Here is a 26,279-nt window from a genome sequence, read left to right as displayed (position 1 = left end):
TTACTATACGTGCTAAAGAACACATTGATAATATTAAAAACAATAAACCAGAAAATCTAACTTTGCTAAACATATTATAGAAAATGGTAATACTTACAATCCAAATATATTTATAAAAAATTAGATATTTCTTACAGTCATTTTAATACAAATAATTTAGAGAAATTGCACATACATAATAACCAAAAAAATCTAATTAATAAACAGAAATTTTTTAAAAAAGATAAATTATATTAAGAAGTATACAAAGTAAAAATATAAAGAAGTATACAAAGTAGAAATACAAACATAAATAAATAATAGTCATAACTAAAGTCATGTTATCATTTCTAACAACATGGTTTTCCTTTTAATTACATTTCAATCCAGTAAAGTACCTTTGTATTCTCTTCAGTATACTGTTAACATGCAGACATGACGTATTTTAACTTTTGATGTAATTATAATTTTTTTAACTCCTGATGATGGTTTGAAAAAATCAAAAGATCTTGAGGATTTAACACTTATTTTTTGGTAAAGTGAATATATCACAATTACGTTTCATTATTTTACATATATATATGTATGTATGTATGTATGTAAGGAAACCCAAATTTAGGTGAATAGTATTTTCGTACTTCTCATAACTCAAAAGGTAAAGAAAATTCATTTTCACTCCCCATTCTCACTATGCGATTGAAAGTAATAACGTACTTTTCTTCGAGAAGTCGATAAATACAAGCGTGAATAGTTAGAAGAAAAAAGCTGTTATATTTTCACTTGAAGAAATATTTGTATGAATTTAATGCACTAAGCGGCAATTGGAATTCCTTATTGTAAGTTATTTTACCAAGTTGCTACTGAAATCCGTATAGAAGCAGTTGATTTTCATAATCCAATTTCCGTTTCTTTTAGTATATGACATTATTAAAAAAAACGTAATCGAACGATTGACCCAATGTATAATAGAAATATTTTGACAACTAAATTCTTATTGAACGTGTTTTTTTTTTGTTTTTTTTTTAGAAGCTATAATTATTTATATAACGAAGAAAAACATATATATATTCTAAATTTACATTCAGGAAATTACTTCATTTTATTAAGCTGAAACTTCAGTGAGTCTTGGATTAAAAATATAGATTGTATCCCCATTAGTTTACATTCCAAATGGATTCAATTTTTCCCGGTAGTTTCAAAAATAAAGTGTGACGACATATAAGCAGCTCTTCTCACACGGCAGTTTCTATATCCAGAACTGGTATTGTTTATTTGATGTTAATATAGTCCTCCCGGTTAACGTGTTTAAATCGATTACCAAGACCTACGTTACATGCACATCCGCAGAATAACAGAGAATAAGCTTACCCGCCTTATAAAATTGTTTTTTCTCATTTTTATGAAAATCGTTTTTTAGAATAAAACCGTATACGGTTCTAAAATGTTTTCATGTCTGAAGTTAATTTACGATTTAGGACAGTAATGGACTACATATTTGTTTTTTTATTGTGAGATTTCATACAACTAAAACAGAGCATACAGCGGAAACACTCTTCAGAAGTAATAGGAATTAATTAGTTTATTCAGTATTTATGAATAATGAATGTTTCAGTATACGTAACAAAAATACGTCTAGTCTATTTAAAATACTTTTTACTTATAAAAGTACATTTTACCTAGATGGAAAATATAATGTTCTGTTTTAATTTGTAAAACAAAAATTTCTTGTTGTAGACCAAACAAAATTGTCGATACTGTAAAATTCATTCTTCTTCTTTTGTTTGCAATCCTTGGATCGGTTTATAGTCTTTATGCAGTTTTTTCAGCAAATTTCTTTAACGTAATTTCTTTAATGTACTTGAACCTCGGTCTTCCTGTAGAGCAGTGGGTTCCAAAACTTTTCCGAGTCGCGGTTCCCTTTTTCAATTAAAATATTTCCATGGCGCTCTACCCTAAATAAAAGTACGACTATTCGTAAGTAAGAGTTACAAATAAATAAAATTCGTTTATCTTCATTATTTTTTAACTTTATTAACATTAAATTAATAATTACAAATGTCTTGTTCAATTAATTATGAAGCTTTCACAATATTTCGCTCCTTTGAAGAATCCGCGGCTATATGGGGCGCCGCGGCGCACAGTTTGGGAATCATTACCCCAGAGCATTCTTTCATTCCTTTTTATTTTTTAATATTGTTTTAATCAAACTGTCATGTTCTAGTAAAGACATGAACAGGGCCAGGGAATAGGAAAAGCCGGGGTTGGTCCTTCGTTTTAGCTTGAACAGGAGGGAAATTTTATCAATTCCAATCATCCTTAATACCTTCTCGTTAGTGACCTCTAACCACCGTATTATTTCATTCTGCGGGAGTAATACATCTCCAAAGTTTTAATTATCTTTTCCTTCTCCACTCCAAGAGTCCACGTCTAGCTTCCGTACCTAAACATACTCCACACAAAAGTTTTGATAGCCTTTAATTAAAGATCATCATTATATTTGTTTGACATGAATAAATTACGCTTTTTGTTAATTCCGTTCATAGTTTGGTTGATACTGCTCTCTTTCATTCTTTGATCGGCTATCTGGCGTTACCTTACTGGATAAATATATAAAGCAGTCCACATTTTCTAAACACTCTCCTCCCAGCATGCATTGCGCTTTCTTTTGATTCCGACTTGCCACAAGTATCTTAGCTCAGTTTTATTGATGCAACCTATAATATCCTGTGTAATTCATTAATAGTACTTAAAAACTTATTTTGTGTTAAAAAAAAGAAGAAATGAGTTATTTGTATGTATTAATTGTTATTAATTACTTTGTAAAATCTGTTTAACTGAATTAATTTGCAAAACCTTTGTTAAATTGGTATTTTTCTACACTTTGAATCATTTGATTCCAGTTTTTGTTTCTTGGGAACTGAAGGAACGTATTTCCATCATTGTTGTTTTACCTCTTCTTCCTTTGATTTTTCATCATTCCAATGTCCGATTCTGCCTTTAAATTGAATTAATTATTTATTTCCCCAAAATATCAAAAGTTGTTAATTATTTATTCTGTTTCATATTTTTCTTCTTAGTGAGAATTATTTCTTATCATTTTTCCTTAGCAGTTTTGAATTGTATGTATTTTTTAATATCTACCACATAAAACACCAAAATTCAATTTTGAAAAAAAAATATGTAAAGAATATGACGATCCATGGTCCAGTGGTTTTGACGCTGCAAACAGTCTGCTAGTCAAGTTACTTTTAGGATAAGGAATTTCCCGTACTAAGTGCCTAGAGTCTCATGTAAGAGCGAATGAGCAAGTAGGAAACAGGACACTTTGTTATCCTTAGAGTAAGAAATTACTCTGCTGTAAGACCATTGTTTAAAAATTCCGTTAGATATCGTCAGGAAATTAGTTGGCATAGGTTTGTTTGATTTAAACTATCCTGAGTATTTGTTCCCCAATTGGGATCTCCGAGAGGGAATCTCATGAACGACACTGTGACTGTAATAGATTTGACATTGGATTTCAAGCAGCTATTGACAATATAAAGGTAATAATGAGGTTGATAGCCAGTGAAATAGCAAATGATCGATTGCACAAACATGCCATAAGAAAAATAAAATAAATTTTCATGTAAAAAGAAAAAATGGAAGTAAGAAAATAGAATTTACCTCTGGTTAACTAGGAGTACTGTGTATTTTTCAGTTAATTTGCGTTTAACATGTATTTTTATTACCGCAATTATAATGTTAAATTTCTCCATCTCTAAAAATTGTTTTTTAAAACCAAGTTTTTCTAGCTTTTAATATTCCATCTAATCTTTTAATATTCCATCTAATCTCATCTTTTAATATTCCTTGAAATTACTTTATCATTTATTTAATAAATAAAAGGTTATCAAGTTTGTATAAAGTTCAACATTTATCTCTTTGGTAAGGGGATAATTTAAAAAATCTGACGTAGTCACCATCCGACTTTCTTGTACGCCTATTAAATTACGTTTACACATATTTTTAAAATAAAAAAGTACATAAAATTTTATTTCATTAACAACTTCCGATATTTTTACTTTGTTTTTGTTGTTATTGAATTACTATTTATTGTGAAATTTTTTTTCAAAACAGAGGTTAATAATTATAAATCAATATATTTAAATTAAAAAAAAAAGTTAAAAAAAAGAAGACGAAGTCTGATTTGAACCGATATGCAAATATTTGAACCCTTATAAGATCCAAATATTTCATTAATTAAAACTTTATTTGGCTATAACTCTGGAACCAATGAAAACAAGTACCACCTATGATGTATCGCTGAAAAGCTCTCAATGAGGGCTTACTACTGCAGTTAAGAAAAAAGTCCAAAATTCAATTTTGTTTTTCGGCTTTTATGGGCACTCTTTGCTCAGCTGATTGCAATCAAAAGGGGAGATGCACAAGTAGATGTTATAACAATCCTAAATCAAAATTTTCAACATCCTAGGGCTAATCGTTTTTCAGTTATGCGAGATACATACGTACGTACAAACGTCACGCCGAAACTACTCAAAATGGTTTCAGGAATGGTCAAAATGGATACTTCCGTTGAAATCTGAAAACCAAAATTATTCGCGATTACAATACTTCCTTGTACGAAGTAAAGGAAGTATGCGATATCTACTCGTATTTTATTTGAGTATTTAATTTTATTTATTTAAAGATTATTAAAAATTACGGTACATAGTTTTAAAAACAAGTTATGTCGAAAAATAGTCAAAAAAGGAGTAAATTCTTGTTTTTTTTTATAATTTTTTTTTTAAGATATTAGTATAATAAAATGGTAAATATAGTTCTAAAATTTGAAATCTGAAATATTGAATAATAAAATAAAGCGATACTTAAATTTGTTTTTATTGTTGTTGTAAACCGATTTATTAAACTTTAATCAGTAAAGATATAGGGCGAGCAATAGTCTATTTAAGCCGGCCTTTGTGGTGCGAGTGGTAGCGTCTTGACCTTTCATCCGGAGGTCCCGGGTTCAAGTTCGGTTAGGCATGGCGTTTTCACTCACGGTACAAATCATATTTATTTTATCCTCTGAAGCGATACCTAACGGTGGTCCCGGAGGTTAAAAAAAAGCCTATTTAAAAGTAATTTCTTTACTATGAAAGAGGATTGAAGTATCTGCTGGATGATGATTAAGTTTCTGTTATTACCTATCACTGAAAAGCGATGTTGATTGATTTACTTCAGAAATTTTGAAATCTAGACAAATCGCAATTGTTAATAATGCATTAATGGACTTTAACGGTGTTTCTAATGATCTTAAATTGACAGCGTTTTTGATATTATAATTACTAGACGCTTTCTAAAACTCAATATCATTAGATCAGATCGATTTTAATATTCATTTTATAAGTAAATATCTTCGAAGTAAGATAAGTAGTAAGATAAGAAGTAAGGTAAGTAGGACCTCAGCAACTAATGTTTAGATTTAATATCTCAGTTCTTTCGATGGATTGAATGTAAAACCTTTTTACAATAGTAAAAATTTATAACGAGGTAGCTGCTAACATAATCTATTTACCACTTATATAAAAATACTGAGGAAGATAAATACGGATATGTTATTTCAAGGAAGGTTTTACCTATTGTTGATTTTACCAATTTGTATCAACATATATTCCCTATTAGAACTGCAAAATATCGTTGTAGACTCAATGAAACCACTATCTTCATGTATAGCAATATTGACTGCATCCTGGAATACTTAACTAACAGTTATTAACTTTGTCTTGGATTGATATAAAAAAGAGATATATAATAAAATAAATAAGGTGGCAAAAATAGCAGCAATAATTTTTAACTTTATCACGCGAAGAAATGAACAATTTTAAACTTTGTCTAAATGCTGAGAAAATTCACCACAATCTTTGCTATGATTCTTTTATTATTTATTGTGATATTAAAACTTTTAACTTGAACCATAATTTAATATCAGCGTCAGTTCCAGTGTTTACCGTATACCTCTCTCTCTCTCTCTCTCTCTCTCTCTCTATATATATATATATATATATATATATTTATTACTAGAGATAAAAATTTGAACTTTTCTTTAGTTTCCGAGTAAAAATAAACATATATTCTGCTAAGATAATCACTTTCATATTTTACCCAATTTAATATTACTCGAATATATCCAGAAACTTGAGATTAAAAAATTAACGGATGCTTAAGAAATTAAATAGACTGGGTACCTTTACGTTACAGGTAACGGATGGTTAACATACAATATTTCAACTTAAAATTTTTCTTTTTTATGAAAATAATTAATAAAAATTAATATCAATTACAGTGTAAAATAAAATTGCAAATAAAATACCTATCATATAAAACTTCTAAAAATGAAAATATTAAATTACATTAATAAAATGCATTTCGATTGTTAAACAATCATCATCTGTATGTATAAAGTGATCAATAAAAGTAAATACAGAAGAATAAGAAAACCATAAAGAAAAATAGATAAATAAACAAAATTAATAAATAAAAAAATATTAAAATATAAGAAATATTAGAGAAAAATTTATTCTGTGTGTAAAACGATAAATAACATGTTATAAGTATATAAAAGTTGTTATTATATATAAAAAATATAATTGAATAATCTTCAAATGTCAAACTGGTATGAATAGTCCAAGCCAAAGAAAAATGTTAGCTTATTTATAAACATAAAAAAGTACCTTAACTGCTTCATCAAAACACAGCTCAAATCTCTTAACCTAGGTAGATTAATCACTGAGAATATATTGTTTTTATATTGTAGGTACCTGTAAGGAAGTATTTTGGAAAACTCCATCTACAAGGGAGTGAAAAGGGGGAAGGTTATTTTTTAATGAAAATTCTATATCTCAGCAAAACATCAAAACATTTTGATTCTTCTTTAAAACAAATTGACACTTGTTTCATAATTTTTTAAAAATATCATTTGGAGTGTGTCAAAGTGGAAGAAAAATTTTTCATGAAACTATACGTAGTCGAAGGTATTGTTGTGAAATTAGTATTTAGACAATTTTTTGATAACAAAATACTTCACTATTTATCAAAAATCCATTGTGGTGGGAAGAAATCGGATGAAAATTTTGTATAAAAATTCTAAATCTCAACAATATATAATGACCAACGGTTATATTTTAGGAAACGACTCCAATCTTCTTTCTCCATCGTTTTATCGTAATGAAAAATATTTTTATTTTGTCGTTCAACTAAGATTTAGACCAGTTTGTCAAGATACCTATTAAATCAAAACCCTAAATTAAATCAAAAAGGTAAGAAACTAAATTTCTGCTATAAAAATCTGTTATTAATTTAGAATTTTGTTTAAAAAAAAATACATGTTAAATATACGTAATAGACAATAGATACACAATAATAGATAATAAACAATGTTTAGCGTACCCAAAAAATATATAAATTTGTTACAAAACTCTTACCGGCCCGATTTTATTTATTAAACGAATAATCGTAAGAATTCTATTATAAGTTTTGTTAAAAACAGTTTTATTTATATTACAGAAATTTTTGTTTTTTGAGCGGAGGAAATTATATCTTCTGTGAGACTCTTACTGTTTACAATTTCATTGTAATTTTTTTGGATATCGAAAATATTACGATGAATACAATATATACAAACTAAGGCTTAATGAATAATAAGCCTTAGTTAGTATGCCTTAGTAGGCATATGCCTACGTAGGCGTATGCCTTAGTTAGCCTTAGTAGGTATGTACGTGTGTTACCGTGTTTTTAGCTTAAAGTTTTACTGGATAAATCAGTTTTGCTGGAATCTGGCACAGATATTCGTGTATATGGGGCGATCTGTTAGTAAAATTTTGGGTCAATATCTGCAGCGGATGAGGTAGATAGTTTTTAGGGGTCAATTTTCTCAAAGTTTTGCAAATATAACCTCACTTTATATTAATTTCAGTACATTCTTATATCCTTACGTCATCATTTAAATAAAAAAAATTGCCCCCAAATTCTTTCCATTCCCCAAAAATCAAAAAAGCTATCTTTTATTTATTGTATACTTTTTAACCAAGTTTTTTTGTCTTGCTAGGCACAGTTGTAATGCAACTAACCTGAAAAAATAGTGGGGGCATAATAGGGGAAGCCAGATTAAAGTAAAAATATCGATTTTTGAAAATTTTAAACTTTTTTCATGTATCAATATTTTTCAACTTTATAAGAATAAATACTATAATAATATTGCCATAAAAAATGTAAAAATTTGTTGTCACCTTTTTTTTTCTATAGTTTTATCTTGTATAAAATAGTTTATATAAAAACGGAAAAATGTTTAATAAATATAGATATAAAAACCTTTGTTTAGAATAAGTTTATTGAGGTTATTACACGAGTAGCCTATGAGTCTATTTACAAATTTAACTATAATAATTAACGTATATATTTACATAATAAATAATTAACCAAATCAATTATTAAGATTAATTAAAGAATTTAATTTTTTTAAATATGTAACCATAAAATAACATTTGAGGAACATTTTAAATTAAATAATCGGTTTAAATATCTTTTATATAACTTAAACAGTTTTTTTGCTTGTATTTTTTATATTAAAAAAATTCTAAAAAAGAAATCCCTGAAAATATGTATACCATATGGATACATATATAAGTTCACCGTAATCCACATTTACACGTGTGGATTTTACACTTAAAAAACAATTATTCTAATATTTTTATTTTAAATAAACTTTAGACTATAGCAATATTAAAAAAGAGAGAACAATATATTCTTTTTTAATTATAATACTTTTAAAAAAATAGTTACTATTTGACGAATAATATTGTTAACCCGATTCATAATCAAACTAAATCAGGTTTTATAACATCGTGATATTAGTTCAGTTATTATTATTGTGCTAATTGGCCTACATGGGACAGCGCAACAAATTCTTTTTCATATATTTCTTCTTTCCTAAGTCTGTTGTTCACCTTCTGCTATTTTTGCCACATGATCGCCTCTTAGTTCTTTTTTCTTTTTGCTTTCTTAGCTTCCTGTAATTCCTTAACTTCAGTTATTATTTTCTTATACTTACTATGTAGAGCTATTCATTTCTGAGAGTCCAATTATTTTATATAATAAAATTATTTATTTTTACACGACTGCCCAAAAAGGGCAGTCGTGTTGTTAGGATGTATGTATGTTTATTCCACTGTAGCAGCTCAACAACCAAATCGATTTAGACGAACGACCTCGCGTTCGAATCGTTACGTTTCCAGGAACGTCATAGTATATCTATATAAATAAAAATGAAAATGTTCGTTTGTTCAAAATCTTATTTCTCCAAAATTTCTTCACCGATTGCTTTGAAATTTTGACAAAACGTTGCATTCGAATACGCAAGTGTTTAACATACATACTATTTATATACCTAATATTTTACACCTATGACAGATAAAAACATGTTTTTAGAAAAAACAGCTCTATCTGTTGGACGTAAAAGCAACAAACGCTATACTAAATATTTTACGATTCCATTTCAATGTTTCCGGTATGTGTATCCGCTGTAGACTAAAAAACTACTGGACCGATTTACGCGCGGGGAAAAAGGGAGAAAGGAAAAAATCGGAAAAGGTAAGTGTAAAGGGAAAAAGGGGAAAATGGAAAAAACAAAAAGGGAGAAAGGAAAAACGGGAAAAGGAAATGGGGAAAAAGGAAAAGGGGAAAGAAAGAAAAAACAAAGGGAAAGGAGAAAAGATGAAGGGAAAAGGGAAATAAGGGAAAGAGAAAACGGCGGAAGGAAAGGGAACGAGGACATGTAAGAAAGGTAAGGGGGCTGATGGGGAAAGACAAGGGAATATGATAAATGAAAATGGAAAAGGAAAACGGGGAAAGGGTAAAAGGAAACAAGGGAAAGGTTAAATTTTGTGAAGTACCGTAATACTTATTTTTATCAAACTTTCAATTGAAAGTTTGAAAGTTTCTATATATTTAAATATATACTCAAATCTAGTAATAGCGAAGCATTGCCGGATCTGCTAGTATATAATATGTATGTATATTTAAATAAATATATATACAGTAATGAAGATTGGCCGGTTGAAGCAAATAATAATGAGTTTCCCGTGGGGACTGCGTGTGAAGCTATAGTGGTGAACTAATGCAAGCACCTCGTACAAGGCTTGACCAATCATCCCCACCAACTGATAACAAACGGGGTGCTGCTGGGGCACTGTTTGGGATGTACAATGGGACTGCTATTATAATATCTCTGCAAAAAATCGTCCGATTTTCAAAATTGAAACGGGGGGTGGTATTTGCTAGTTAATACAAAATCACGATAGAACCAAACCAGACCAAAAGAGCAATGTTTACCAGCAATGTTTTTTTTTTTCAGCAGTAGTGTTTTTTTATAAATTTATCTCTTGTTATGTCTATATTTATAATACCTTAAACAGAATCTAGTAATAAATAATTCTGATCTAATTATAAAAGTCTCTTTTTGAATTAATATTTTTACAATCTTTTCTTTTATGTCATTGTAAACAATGGCATAATCCCTCGTTTACCTCGAGCAATCTTCTGGAAAACATACGGTGATGAGACGTGAAGAGTCGCGTACCATGTCGGTTGAGGCCGAGGGGCGTACATTTGCTGACCTATTTAAATCCGTCAGGGAAGGCGTTGGCAAGGGAGTAGCTGAGGTGCTCTTGGTTAGAAAGGGGACGGATAACACTGTTATTCGTCCCCTTTCCTTTTTTTCGACAATTAGCCTTCTGGCTAATTACAGGCTCCCATCGACCTTCTGGTCGAGGGGAGTTGCAGTCACAGAGATTGGCCGGAAGTCACCCCCTGCATGTATATTTTCATGTGAAGAACCTGGAATACAATGTTACTACTGACGGGGTGTCCGAGTCAGTGGCGGCGTTTTTGGGTTGCGCCGCTGAAGAGTTGAAAGTCACCTCCTTGCGTCCGGCTTATGGTGGTTCCCAAAATGCGACAATTTTGTTTCCGGGTTTCGCAGCCCGAAAGTTGAAGACGGCGAGGAGGATTTCATAGGCTGGATCAACTGCCGTATAATCCGGTGGAAAGAGGAGATGAGGTGTTATCGATTTGGATATGTTGCAGCAAGATGTGGTGACTCGGATCGTTCCAAGCTTTGCTTTAGATGCAATGCTGAAGGTCGCAAGAGAAATACGTGTGCGCACTGTGAGGTATACGTAGTGGACAAGAACAGGAGCGAATGCCACCAACGGGTAGTACAGGAAATGGTAGGGTCACCAACGGATAGTACAGAAGCGAGTGCAGGAAACGTTTCGTGTAATGAGACGTCACATTTCTACGGTGACGATTATAATGACATCTTCTGGGGAGATCCGCCTATTGAGGCGTTCTCTGCAACTCTACGTGGATAGGGGCGGGAAGAGCGATGGATGCCTGGGGGAAGGTTCCCTCTCGGCTATCTGCCGATATTATGATGAGTAGCAGGCAGACTGAAAGCCTATAGTTGACCTAAGGCGGAGCGACCGATGCCGGATGACTGTGGGCGGCCTGTCTTAGGGGGATGGCGGCGGGGGCTCCCCGGAGTCGTCGTCCACCAATGATCCCCTGAGGACGTCACCCTGGTTATTCTGATTCGGCGACACGAGTCCCCAGGTGATCGCGCTGGGGATGTGTATATACCACGTGGTTAGTTCTGGCCCCTGCGTGACTAGAGGGGGATGTTTTTTAACGGGTGAGAGCCCTGCACTTGCTGTCAGAGCCGTCAGGGCTTCGCAGCGGCTGGCTTCTCCTTTCTCCTACGGAAAAAAAAAACAAAATACCATGGCAACACTGTTTATACAAGTGGATCAATAATTTGCTTCGTTAAGTAATAGGTATAATAATTTTATATTTACTAAATTATTTTTTTCTTTATTTTAAATCTATTAACATTTAAAGCGTTTAAATTTTTTTCTTAAAAAAGTATTTTTCTGATATCAAATATTACAGTTTGATATTTTTTTAAAATAATTATTGGTTGGTTTTGTTTTTTATCAATGCCATTCTTCTGGTTATTATTATACAATGTATTTTAAAATGCATATGAGTAGTTATATTTTCCATTATAAATTGTGTACAATGTTATTATATTCTATCACTAATGATTATCACAAAAGATTTTGTAAAGTCGAAATTGTAATCAAAGCCATGTTAATAGTTTGCTTTGTCAACTAGTAAGTGAAACAGATTCTTTTTAGCTTATAATAATAATAATGTTCATACCAATTAATTTATATAATTTTTATTTTTTTATTTAATAATATGTCGTGCTTAAATCAACAATAAGAAAACAGAATAATAATAACTAATAGTAAAAATTTAATACATATTAAATTCATTAAAAAAGAAAGAATAAACTTATTAAATATTTTTTAAACTTTTAATCATGGATCTAATTAATAATCAATTGACCATAATTATCATGTTCTTGTTTTAATGTAAATTTCATTATTCACTTACAAGTGAAATTTTTTTTTTATGAGGAAATAATAATTATTTTTTCAGCTGAAGAATAATGTTATTACAATTGAATAAAGTAACCTTAATATTAGAAAACCGAGAACTAGTTTAATTCCTTCGTGAAGGATTTTGAACCTGAAAAAAAAAATTCATATCAATTAATTTAAAAGTAATAAAAAAATAAATCTAATCTACTATATGGCGAGTATAATATTAATATATATTTGAGTTTGTTAAAAAAAAAATTCAATTTTAAAATCCTTCATTTTTTACATATATAAACTTATAAAACTATTTTCAACAGTTGTTTTCAATTTCAAACATTATCAGAGTTAAGTTTTACACACATTTCTTAAATGTATGACCCTTAAAATATTAAAAAGTTCTTCTGTCTGATCTATATAAAAATAAATACAATTAAATAAAATTTGATTAGTTTTGTTTTTCATATACAGATATGTTCTTTTTTGTAATTTAAATGAATATTTTGTTTATTTTTTTCTTTTTTAACTGGAAAACCTTTGACAATACTTTGTGGAAGCCGGCCTTCGTGGCACGAGTGCTAGCATCTTTCATCAGGAGGTCCCGGATTCGAATCCCGGTCAGACATGGTATTTACACATACGCTGCAAATCATTCATCTCATCCTCTGAAGCAATATCTTACGGTGGTTCCGGAGGTTAAACCAAAAAAATAAAAAAAAATACTTTGAGCAAATAGATAAAACTATTTACCTCTTCTTAAGCAGTTCTTAATTTAACTTAATATTATTTCACTGGTACAGCGGTAATGTGTGCTAAATTTCTTTGGAATAAAATTAACCGCCCTTAAAATTCATATTTAAAATTGTACTTTGAAATCAGAAGTACGGATTAATATTTACTCAAAATAATCATAGATTGTACACGATTAAAAAATTTAATTTTTCAATTAATTCAGTTACGGAGATTGTTAAATTATGAACTTCATAACTTATTTTCTATATGAATTAATTTGCGATTTAATTCGTTACTGTAGCTTTGATAAAGTATCATATCAGCAATTGTATATTATATATATATATATATATATATATATATATATAGATATTTAAGTAATTTGTTTTCTCTCTCTTTCTTTTTGTTTTACTCAGTTGGTATTTCACTCTCTATTTCTCATTGTATCATTTATAATAAGAAAGACGTGTGTATATTTAACAACTTTAACATTCACCTTTTCATCAAGAATTGGCATAATTTTCAGTTCAATTAATTGTATAGTATTTTATATTCCAAAAAGATTTAAATCATTGTACTTAAAATACGATTACATCTGTAATTCGGGTAACAGAATTGCTTTTGAAATAACAGCTAATCGGATTGTTGGAGAATATATAGACAAGACGAATTGGTTTGCAGCTGGGTTTCATCAAGTGAAATTTAACCATAAATTTAATTTGACAGATTTCGATATAATTGAAAAATACATAAATAAAAAATTACTAACCTTTTGAAGTTCATTTAAATGAAGTAGTAATTAAGATTAGAACATTGTTTCGTATTATTTAAATATTTATAAGAACAAATTAGCACAATGTATGAATCAAATAATTAATCAAATCACGATAAATGTGTTGTAATTCTTTGTAAATTACTAAACACTTGTCTTCCATTGTTTTATGTGAGTAGATTTTTCAGTTACAATTTTAATTACTTTAATTTATAAAAAATTTATCCGATTATCATAAGAAATTTTTTTTCTTTGTAAAATATCGATTTATTGGAGCTGAGATCATGTATTGTTGAAAATATTAATTTATTTAAAGAATGATTTTAATAATCTACTGGTTTTTATCATTTTAGTTCACTATACTTTAATTTTCCTTGTTCTTTATGAATGAAATTACTTTTATTTCTATTTTATGTAATTTCATTGATTCATTGTATTTTAAATGGTGCAATAAGGATTAAGTATATAAATTGATTTCAAACACATTTTAAGCAACCAAAATTAGCTTTCTTCATTGAAAATAATTACTGCTATTATTCTGAATTTTTTTGGTCACCGATCGTAAAATTACGATACCGGAGGATTTATTTATTCATATATCAATGCTGTTATTAAATCTATTTGTATATCAATTAAATATACAAAGGTATATTAATGTAATTTTGTTTGAATGGAATGTATATAAATGAATGGTTAGTAAAAGGTGTAAGATGTGTGTTGTTTAATGTATCTATTAACTAAATTTATATAATTTGGCCTATATATTAATTAAATAAACATTATACAACTTAAAATGAATAAAATAATTAATAAGTGTTAAAAAAAAACCTTAGTTTCAGTTAAGAATTACAGGGTGTCCCATATAAAACGCAACCCATCAATCACTCATCCATGAAATTACAAAAGTCAACCTTACTCTCCTACTCGTTACTGAGATGTACTCGTCCAACATCAGAACATCGCGGTGACGCAGTAGAACACTACCGATAGTAACAACAATGCAATCATAACGTTCAGTGTATTGCTAGAGACAATATGCTGTTTTCGCTAGATGAACGTGTTTTCATTGTTGAGTCGTACTTCAGTACGAAATCAGTGGTTGCAGTGCAAGATTTGTTCCGCCGTAAGTACCCAGATAAACCAGCTCCTAACAAAACATCAGTATTAAGGTTAGTCGCAAAATTTAGAGAGACCGGTTCTGTTAATGTTCTGTAAACGTGTTCTGAAAATGCCCATGTTTATCACTAAAAACAATTACACCCGCAGAAGTCGGGCGTGTGGTGCGCGATATCGCGGAAGAAAATAATCGGTCCTATTTTTTTCGAGTACACCATTAATGCATAACGATATCCGGATATTTTATTTCAGTTCATTGCACTCTTGGAAGAGGAAGACAGACACTGCCGGCTACAACATGACGGTGCTACATCGCACTACGCAGGTTCAACTTCTGATTTCGTTGAGGAATTCTTCGGTAATCGTGTTATCGGTCGAAGCTTGTGGCCACCAAGATATTCAGATTTGACTTCGGCGGATTTTTTTCTAGGGGGGTTACTTCAAAGAAAAAGCCTACAGCAACAAACCACGAACACTTGAACGATTGAAAGTCAATATTGAACAAGCTGTATTAAATATCCAGCCACAAACTTTGAAAAAAGTTGCAAGAAACGCTGTAAAAAGAATTGAAGCTTGTATTCAAGAAGTTGGCGGCCACTTCCAACATCTACTCTAAATATAAGGTAATGGATGGATAAAAATTACATTTACATTTACACATGCCTTTTTATTATTTCAATACCTACCAATATAAGGTTGGGTTGCGTTTTATATGGGACACTATATCAAAACGTTACGCTTTAGAGAAATATTGTAATCTTCAATTAATAACAACAGAATACAATACTCAGATTATTTAGTACGTTAAATTTAAAAAATAATTAAAAATATTAAACTGATTGGTTCTACTAGTATTAATGTTTACAAATTTCTTCCCTTTATTATAGCATTTTATCGAGGTTGAATATGAGAATATTTCTCGAAACAGCTAAGTTTTGGTAATTTCTCTTATCTCATTTTAGCTGCATCTGAGAATGTAGTATGTTTTCTAATAAATACTCTCGCGCGCGTGCATGCGCGAGCGTGTGCGAAACATTTTTTTGAAAGCTATTTTTAGTTTTTTCTTTGTGTTAGATAAATAAATTAAATCATTATTATTAAAGTACGAATAAAAATAAAATCCCTTATGTATATACATATATATATATATACACACACACACACACACGCGCGCGCGCGCGAGAGAGAAAGAGAGAGAGAGTGAGGTAGCCTTTTCAGTTTTTAACAAACGACCGCTAGATAGCGCTATTGAGATGTGACATTACTATTGTAAAGTTTAACTTTTTTTATTATTACATCAGTGGCAGCTTAGAAATCGGCCGAGTAGTTTCTTTACAGTGAGCGTTTAAAAAGGTTTTGTAAAAATATTATGAAATTTCACTTCATTTTTGTCGGATGATTTTTTTACGAAATCAGTAAGGGCCTAACCCAACAATAATGCCTGGAATCGCTTTGTTCAACTATTGGTAATAAATCATCATCATAAAAGACTATTTACGAACAATTGGTTGCAGGATTTCGTCGTTATAGTGCTTCCGTCAGTGGTAAATTTTGTGAAGTTCGACCAAAGTCGGTTGTTGTTACAAAATGAATGCTGTGCACAATGTGATTTAAGAGGATCGATATGTGACTTACGTGAGGTAGCTATGAAAAAGATCTGCTCTCGATGTATTTCGCATAATTTGACCGAAACTCAAAACTAAGCTCGTGTCAATCGGTGTAAAGAATTGCTCAAAAAATTCGACCGAGGAAATGAAAAATCCGTATACAACATCGTAACAGAAGACAAAACTTGGATATATTCATACGACCCGGAAACAAAGCAACAATCAACAGTTTAGATGTTTTAAGTTGAACCGAATCCACAAAAGTCGTTCAATCACGAAGCACATCCAAGAAAATGATCGCTTGTTTCTTCGGTTATACTGGACATGTAGCAACCATTTCTTTAGAGGATCGAACAACGGTTAATACTGAATAGTATACAACAATTTTTTTGTCAGAAGTCATCAATGAAATCAGGAAAAATCCAAAAACGTCGCATCATTCTTCATCATGACAATACCAGCTCTCGCTCATCACGGTCAAACAATTGGTTGTTTGACGGAGAAAAATATTGAATTAATGCATCAGTGCCCGTATTGACCTGATTTATCCCCTAAAAACTTTTTTTTGTTCCCGAATGTTATAAAAAAAAAAAATGTGGAGAGTGATTTTCACCACCTCAAGAAGTTGTTTAATCCTTTCTAAACGATTTTTTTGAGGTTCCAACTTCAGAATGGAAAAAATTTTACGAGAATTGTTACAAACGAATGCAAAAGTGTAGAAATCTAACAGATGTATTTTGAGAAACAATAAAACAATTTGTACAAAAAATGTTTTTTTCTTTCATTATTTTTATAAAAACTTAAAAGGGTATAGAATATTACTAGCAAAATGTCATTAAATTTTCGATTCCAGATATATTGCTAGTGGAATGGGCGCTCTTATTGCATATTGACAACTTTGAAAGTTGTCTCTGGCTCATATACTCTGCCATGAATTCTCCTTAAGGATTAATCATCTTTTTTGTAGTGTCCATTACCCTTCTTTATCTTAGATCCGTTTTGTCTTGATTTATATCTTTTATAGGCTACCTTTTCTGAAAATTCTAAGTTACGTGTTACGTAATCGGGCAAAACATGCATTTGTTTATTGAATCATGATTCGGATGGAAAGTTTAGTGGGCCAATATTTATATTAAACGAATGAAACGGTATAAAAAAAGAAGATCGACTAAAATCATTAATAAATTAATAATAAAAATATTTACATATTTCTCTATAACACGTCATTTTTTGTATAACGATTTTTTTTTAGTCGTTTGAAAGTATTTTTTTGTTTTTTCTTTGTAAGTTGAATTGTATAATAATTATTAGTATCTTTAATATTTTCATAATTATTAATGTTTCTTTTTTGTGGGAAGTACAAACAAAAAATATTTTGATATTGCATTTCATGACGAACTCTTATATTAAGACATTTATATGTAAATTTTATTTGTGGCATAGTTTATATGTTTGTGTGTATATACTAGATTTTAGTAAGTATATATATATATATATATATATATATATATATAAAATATTAAAGTGGAGTAATTTTTAATGGTAACGGATCTTTAACACGCACAATGTTATTACGTTAATAGTTCTGTATTCCCTTTCTCCGATTAATTCATCCACTGCTTTGTAATGTTTATGTTATCTAATTTATATTAAAAGCAATCTTAACGTTGACGACACTTTAAAACGCAACTACACAATTTGTTAACAGGAAAGTTATCGGGTACACTTTAAAAGAAATAATCTATAAAACTGTTACGACTTACATGTTACTGAACTATAGCAATAAATTTAATGGTTCAAACGTAATTATTTTAGAATAATAGTTTTGATCTTCTTTCATTTTCCTTTTTGGCAGAAGGGGAAGTTAATGTTTCATAATTACTTCCATTTTTTTACATATCAGTTTTTATCTATCAAACGCACCGTTTATGATAAACTTTTTATTTTATATTATCACGGATGAGGTACTTTTATTAGGTTTCTTTCAGATGAATTAAGTAAAAACTATAAAAAATTTTTACATAAAAAATTTACAGTATCATCATTTGAACACATCATTTGTTAGTTATGACGTTTAGAAGGCTTTATTTGTTCAAGATATTAAAATTCTTTAATCTATATTTCACATTAAAACCACAAAATTTGCTCACAGCATAGTCTGAAAATTTAATGGGCGTTCAGACAAATTTAATATGTTTTTTTTTTTTTATATTTTAACAGCCGTAATTGAAAAATAAATCATTATTGAAGTTATCTTTATGTGAATTTTTCTTTTATTTTGATCTATAGAATATATTTTAATGGTGAAATTTAGTATCCTCAATTTTCTCCCTTACTTTATCAGACACCGATATATTACACAAGGTAAATTTCTATAAAAAAACTTTCATGTACGATAGAAAATAAATGTGTTACAGTATCTTGTTGTAAAATGTATAAGCAAATATTATTTCGTCATCTGTTTAGTTTTGTCAATCTCTAGTAGTTACAGTTCGGTGAAGCGATTAATCAGCCCGAACTTTGTTTTGTGGATTCAGTTAGCAATCATCTCGTTTATTAAAATGAAATGATGAGAATGTTGATTAGCATTCTCATTAATTTAAATTTTGGAACGTAATTCTTCTGTATATATATCAGAAGATAACGTTCTGATATATCTTAAGTATATCAGAAGATAACGTTCTGATATATCTTAAGTATAAAAATATACTTAAGTGTATATCTGGTAGTTTCAGAGTAATTGTGTTCTTTTTCTACTATATTTTATGTTATTTTTGACAACAAATCTTATTACTTTTTTTATTTGTTTCTTTAAGATTTATTTTTGTACACTTATTTTTTGTTATAGATCCCTAACCATTCATAATAAAACCTCGAAACTTTACTAAAATCAGAAAATATTATTTTAAAATTAACGTGAAAAAATAATCATAAAGTCTACTTAAATGTATTAAAAAAAAAAAATATTAATTTTTATTTTTCCTAATATGTTTGTTGCAATTTGTTCAATTAGTAAACAATAAGCAACGCCCCACCCCCCCCCCCCTCCTCAACGACACAATGAAACGAGAATGATATGTATGACACGTCAATGAAATGTAGTCTTGAACAGACTCAGGCCGACCATTCCTGAAACGTGTAGTTAATTGAACCCCAACCACAAAAGTACACCGATAAGCAAATCCACTCTATACAAAAAGTACCCGAATCCGTAAAAAAAACAACAAACTTTTACTAGGATTTGAAACTCAGAACCTTCGACTTTGAAATTCTGTTACCACAACGAGTTAACCACTGGTCTAGCCGGATGGGCTAAAAAAAATATATAAATATATTTTTAACTGATTTAAAAAAGGAGAAGGTTCTCAATTCGACCCTTCTTTAATAATTTTAAATATAAATTCAACCCTTATTCTTTAAAAAATGGAACAATTTTGATGATAATATAATCTTTTTTTTTGGTAGAAAAGATTGTTTGGTTATCCATGTAAATTTTCGTTGACACTGCCGTCATTGGTGATTTGATAACACTTTTCATTGTTCTTTTTTTTTCAATCACTGTTGAAAATTGTATAACTCAATATATTTTGCGGGAAATTCAAGAAAAAACATTTTTTTAAATTTCATACTTACGCACTCTAGAGCAATCTAGCTCATATTAATTGTTTTTTTTTTTTTAATTCTCTTTACGTCGTTTATGTGGATTCTTTTTCTTATTTTCAGCAAAATAAAGAATTATCCTCTTATGTTCCTTGGAAAATGGATTTTTTGGGCTTGCATATTTTAAATGTAAGTATATAAAATAAAAAAAATAGTAAAAAAAAATAAAATCTACTTGAAAAACACATTCAAAAAAGTTAAAAACATAATACTATTAAATTGCTCTGCAAATTTTTCACTTTAAAAGTCGGCATCAAATTAAAAACTAACACATAATCATAATTTACAAACTATTAATCTGGTTCCGACATAAAAATTTAAAGAGAATTCAGAAAGTACATTTTTTTTAAAATTATTAATATTTCATTAATGATAAATTATTTAATTTTATAATTTTTGTGCGACACATAATCCTATAAAAACCTAAAGTCGTATCTATATTTATAGTTATTTGTATTTCAAATTAATCGTTTTTGAACTTTGTAAAATTTCCTATTTCAAAACCTTGATGACCATGGATTTATAAGAATAAATTGTTATATTTACGATTAGAATTGAACGATACATTAATCTGAGAAATTATTAAATTTTTTTTTAGACATCTTTTCAGTTGTTAAGAATATGTTCTGATAACTGTATTTTTATTAAGTAAAAAAAATATTTGGAATATCTCATATACCCGAGAACGTTAGTGCAGTATTATTTAATGAAACTTTAATATGACGTTGCGTAGTTCAAACAGTGATAGCAACTTTGTATACGAATATACTTAAATTATTTCCATGCGTTATCCAATATTACAAAATTGTATTACTAAAAAGCGAGTCATACATGCCCCGTTCCGAACAAAACGATCAGTTATTATTCCTTCTCTCCCGAATACGACCACGTCTCCTGCTGCTTGAAGCTTCTAATTCAAGTACACACTGCTCTCGTTTTCAAGAACATATTTAGAAGCTCTCATCTACATGACATGTGCTCTTACCGAGAAATTATCTTATGTATGAAGTGCGAGTTGACATCACCAGTTACGTTATGTGTAGGCTCGTTAATTGGCTCTAACATCAACTTCAAGATCAGTTTAATTACAGTCTGCTTTTATTTCATTGTAATACATGTAACATATGCCTTACATGCAGTCTGCGTGGAAGAATATTTTTTCATAAAATATTTTTTATATTCCATAAAAAGAAATCACGTTAAAATTTTAATTAATTGTTTTCAGTTTTACGGGTGTCAGCTGCTATTATTATTACTGTTTATTTTTATTAATATAATAAAGGGAAAAAATTATTATTTTTTGTGTTTGATTAAGGACCAAGTGTTAAATAAATTTTAATAATTACATAAATACAGGTATTTAATTATGTTTATTAATATTTAATATAATTTAGGTCAATTTAATTTCATTTATGTCGGGTGTGGTTTTTTACTTTTATCAGCACTTGTTAGGAAAACAATTAAAAAAAAAAAAAAAACAGTAAAGTACTGAGGTAGGAGTTTGTTTTAATATAAAACATTGTAAATACTAAATATGTTTTAAAATATAATAGTATGTTTTTAGATTTTCTATCTATGTACAAATATTGTTTTATGTTTGCAATTATTTTAAAGTTAAATGAATATAAAAAAATGTTACAAAAAATATATATATACGTTTGTTTATACTTTAATTTTCATGTACAGTATTTAAGGTTACAAGTAGTGGATTTAAGCGGACTTTTTTATTAATTTATAAAATTAATTTGTTTTTATGTTTTGTTTCTTTCCACTATTGCAGATATAATTTGATTTCATTTGTTTATTAAAGACTTTTTTTACGAAAATATTTATTATAATAATTAAAATATATCTCTTATATAATTTGATTACCGACTAGATTTATCTATTTATTCCATCGTTCTGTTTTTTATTAACGTTATTACGTAGTATTATTGATTATTATTTTTTTTTTTCTTTTCGCAATCAACTTCTGAAATATTATTTATCCGTATCACTGTGAGAAGCAATTCTCTTTCTCAAAAGTCGAAGATCTGATCTTTTGATTAGTGTTTTTGTAACGTTAAATATATAGTGTATTCCACCAAGAGGTGTACGCTTTTAGTTTAGTATCGCTCTCCAATTTCTCCACCGATTGTACTGAAACTTTACAGACCGTTTAATGAAGATTTTAAAAATGTTTTGTAAAAATTTCAACTTTCTAGGATTTATAAAAACAAAACGAAGACTTTTAAATAAAATCAATTTCAGATAAACCATATTTTTTATTCTTTACAAAATAGCTAGTAAAAATTATTAAAAATAGATGATAATTAGAACTAGAATAATTAAAAACGGTTACATAATTAGTCACGGTTACTAATTATTAATTTTTTTTATTCAATTTTTAACACCTGTTTAAAAATACATCATCTCTTTTTAATCATTTTTACCAGCTATTTTGTAATGAAAAAAAAGTGGTTTATCTGAAATTGATGTTTTTATTTGAAAGCCGCCATTTTATTTCTATAAATCCTGGAAGATTGAAATCTTCACAGAACATTTTTAAATCCTTTGTTAAAAGGTCTCTAGAGTTTCAATAGAATCTGTGAAGATACAGGAGAGTGATAATAAATCAAAAGCGTATAGCTCTTCGTGGGACACTCTATAAACTCGTATGAATTTCTCAACAGTTTCACCTTTTTTTCATTCCTATATCAGCAGAATTAACTAACTTTGATAACAGATGAAAGATTCATATATTTTTCTTCTTTATTATCTATTCTTCATGTTTGATAAACATAAAGATCTATAATCCAGACAAATATTTTTGAGAACTTTATTCAAAACGTTAGATTTACTCTTACATTTCATACCAACAAACATCTTTTTTCCCGTAAAAATCCTTCTTGCTTTTACTTGTCTGCTTTTGATGTTTGAATTGTTTCTTCCATCATTTGCAATATTTTTACCGAAGTAAAAGAAAAATCTTCCACTTGCAGTATATTATGTTTCCCTATCTAATTATTGAATTCTTCAGTATTATTCTTAATTAACATTATTTTAATTTTAATTATTTTTATAGTAAAAGTTTTTTTCTAGGAATCATTTTGGGTTTTTGGTAAAATAATAATTTCAAAAGCGCATCTTAATTTCTTTTTATTTCTTCTCATCGAATAGTTAATCCGTTCTAAATTTGTTTCCTTTCAAATACAATAAATTAGAAAATGGTGTTATAGAAGAAGAAGAGGAAGTTGAGCAGGATGAAATGGGAGAAACAATACTGAGATCTGAATTTAAGAGAGCATTAAAAGATTTAAATGGCAGAAAGGCTCCTGGAATAGACGGAATACCTGTAGAATTACTGCGTAGTGCAGGTGAGGAAGCGATTGATAGATTATGCAAACTGGTGTGTAATATTTATGAAAAAGGGGAATTTCCGTCAGACTTCAAAAAAAGTGTTATAGTCATGATACCAAAGAAAGCAGGGGCAGATAAATGTAAAGAATACAGAACATTTAGCTTAACTAGTCATGCATCAAAATTCTTAACTAGAATTCTATACAGAAGAATTGAGAGGAGAGTGGAAGAAGTGTTAGGAGAAGACCAATTTTTTTTCAGGAAAAGTAAAGGGACAAGGGAAGCAAGTTTAGCGACAAGGAAAATAAACAATAACAAAACGAAAGTAATGAAATGTTGAAGAAATAACGAAGATGGACCACTGAATGTGAAAATAGGAGGAGAAAAGATTATGACGGTAGAAGAATTTTGTTATTTGGGAAGTAGAATTACTAAAGATGGACGAAGCAGGAGCGATATAAAATGCCGAATAGCACAAGCGAAACGAGCCTTCAGTAAGAAATATATTTTGTTTACATCAAAAATTAATTTAAATGTCAGGAAAAGATTTTTGAAAGTGTATGTTTGGAGTGTCGCTTTATATGGAAGTGAAACTTGGACGATCGGAGTATCTGAGAAGAAAAGATTAGAAGCTTTTGAAATGTGGTGCTATAACAGAATGTTAAAAATCAGATGGGTGGATAAAGTGACAAATGAAGAGGTATTGCGACAAATAGATGAAGAAAGAAGCATTTGGAAAAATATAGTTAAAAGAAGAGACAGACTTATAGGCCACATACTAAGGCATCTTGGAATAGTCTCTTTAATATTGGAAGGACAGGTAGAAGGAAAAAATTGTGTAGGCAGGCCACGTTTGGAATACGTAAAACAAATTGTTAGGGATGTAGGATGTAGAGGGTATACTGAAATGAAACGACTAGCACTAGATAGGGTATATTGGAGAGCTGCATCAAACCAGTCAAATGACTGAAGACAAAAAAAAAACAAATACAAGTTAAAAACTTGGGAACGGACCATATTCTTGTCTCGCTCCTTCGTCTACGATTACTCTTATAATTACTACCTGATTCTTATACAGATTAGAGTAATAATTTTCCCTATTTAGGGTTATTACAAATAACTTTTACGATTATAAACTTGATTAAATTATCTTTAATAAAACTCATATACATGAAAGTACCTTTAACGAAAAGGAAAATATATAAATTTTTAGCGGTTGAAACAGATATCGTGTAGTTATTGATTTCGTCGCTAGGGCGGTTTTTTTTTGGTCTTCAGTCATTTGACTGGTTTGATACAGCTCTCCAAGATTCCTTATCTAGTACTAGTCGTTTCATTTCAGTATGCTAGGGCGGTAGGAGAGAAAATGCTGTCAACGAAAACAGCAAGGCTTTTTGTATGCAGGTTTTTTGCCAGTCTGTTATCCTTTGCAACGTAATTTTAGAAAGAAGTTAAAGATGCAACCAGTGGATCCGGTATCCGTAAGAGTTATTCTGACTTTAAAACAAGGAATGCATCTGTAAGCGAAAGTCATCCACCAATAAACGAGACAACTGTGGAGGTGGTGCGAGAGAGAATTTCGTAAGAAGTCAACAGAAATCCATCACCCCAGCCAGCAGAGAATTAGACATCCCGCAACCGACTATATGAAAGATTTTTTAACGAATAGGTAACTTATAAAGAAATAGAATCGGTGAGCTGACTTTGTTGATTGCGTTGGCCTCTGTATTCCCCTAGCCTTCAATTCTGTGAATGTTTTCTTTGGAGTTTTGTCAAACAAGTGTATTGGCCACATTTACCACCTACTACTATCCAGGATCTTTGCTTTGTGTTCGTATCACAGATTAGTGGATCGTCCAATTTTACAACGTGTATAGCAGGAACTAGACTACAGGCTCGATATGTGTCGCGTGATACACAGAGCTCACATTGAGCACATCTGATGCGATGTTGTAAACCAAATGTAATACAAAACTTTTTTTTCCTTTCCACTCGATGCTACTTTCATGCGATGTCAGTGTTATTAAACCCGAGTTGTTCAAATTTGTAATCGGAAAGATCATTTGTAAATCCCGTACATCCAAATCTGAGTTTTCTTAAAATTTTTAATATTTTATTCTAATTATGTAATCAAGTGCTTTTCCTAGAGCTACAGATGACATGAAGGTCATTTTATTATTTTTTGGTTTGCCTTTTAAAATTAACATGAGGGCCGGAATGGGACTTCTTTATTAAATGCCGTTTTTCTGTAATCGAACTGATCACGATTACACCTTTCTCGCTCGTAATAATTTAAGAAATTATGTAAAAGATGTATTATACTTTTAGTGTGTTACATTTTTCTCCTAAAAATGTACTATTTATTTGCCTTTATCAAGCTATTCTTGCAGATAGTCGTTAAGCAAAGGAACAAGCCTCTATTTACTTTACGTTTAGTTTAACTGGGCTCTAAATAGGTTAAATTATTTATTTTACTTTTAATATAATTTTCATTTTTAATTCATTTTACGTTATATAAAATACGATTTCTCCGTATTTTCTTTATTTATATTTTTATTATAAATAATGATCTAAACTTAAATAATAACGGAAATCTCA

The 26,279-nt window shown here is 29.6% G+C and overlaps 1 protein-coding gene across 2 annotated transcripts in view; it reads right to left on the bottom strand.

The window, feature by feature from the left end:
- Positions 1 to 8,520: 8,520 nt before the first annotated feature.
- LOC142329919 (fatty acyl-CoA reductase wat-like) overlaps positions 8,521 to 26,279 on the bottom strand; it is a 161,901-nt gene continuing 144,142 nt past the window's right edge. For both annotated transcript variants that reach the window (XM_075374856.1, XM_075374855.1), the window contains exon 9: positions 8,521 to 12,606. In XM_075374856.1, the coding sequence (XP_075230971.1) occupies positions 12,513 to 12,606 (94 nt within the window). In that variant the 3' untranslated portion in view covers positions 8,521 to 12,512. The remainder of the gene's footprint in view (positions 12,607 to 26,279) is intronic.

The sequence above is a fragment of the Lycorma delicatula genome, chromosome 9, assembly GCF_047948215.1.
Source record: "Lycorma delicatula isolate Av1 chromosome 9, ASM4794821v1, whole genome shotgun sequence".
In the NCBI taxonomy this organism is placed as follows: Eukaryota; Metazoa; Arthropoda; class Insecta; order Hemiptera; family Fulgoridae; genus Lycorma; species Lycorma delicatula.
This window is presented reverse-complemented; position numbering and strand designations above follow the sequence as displayed.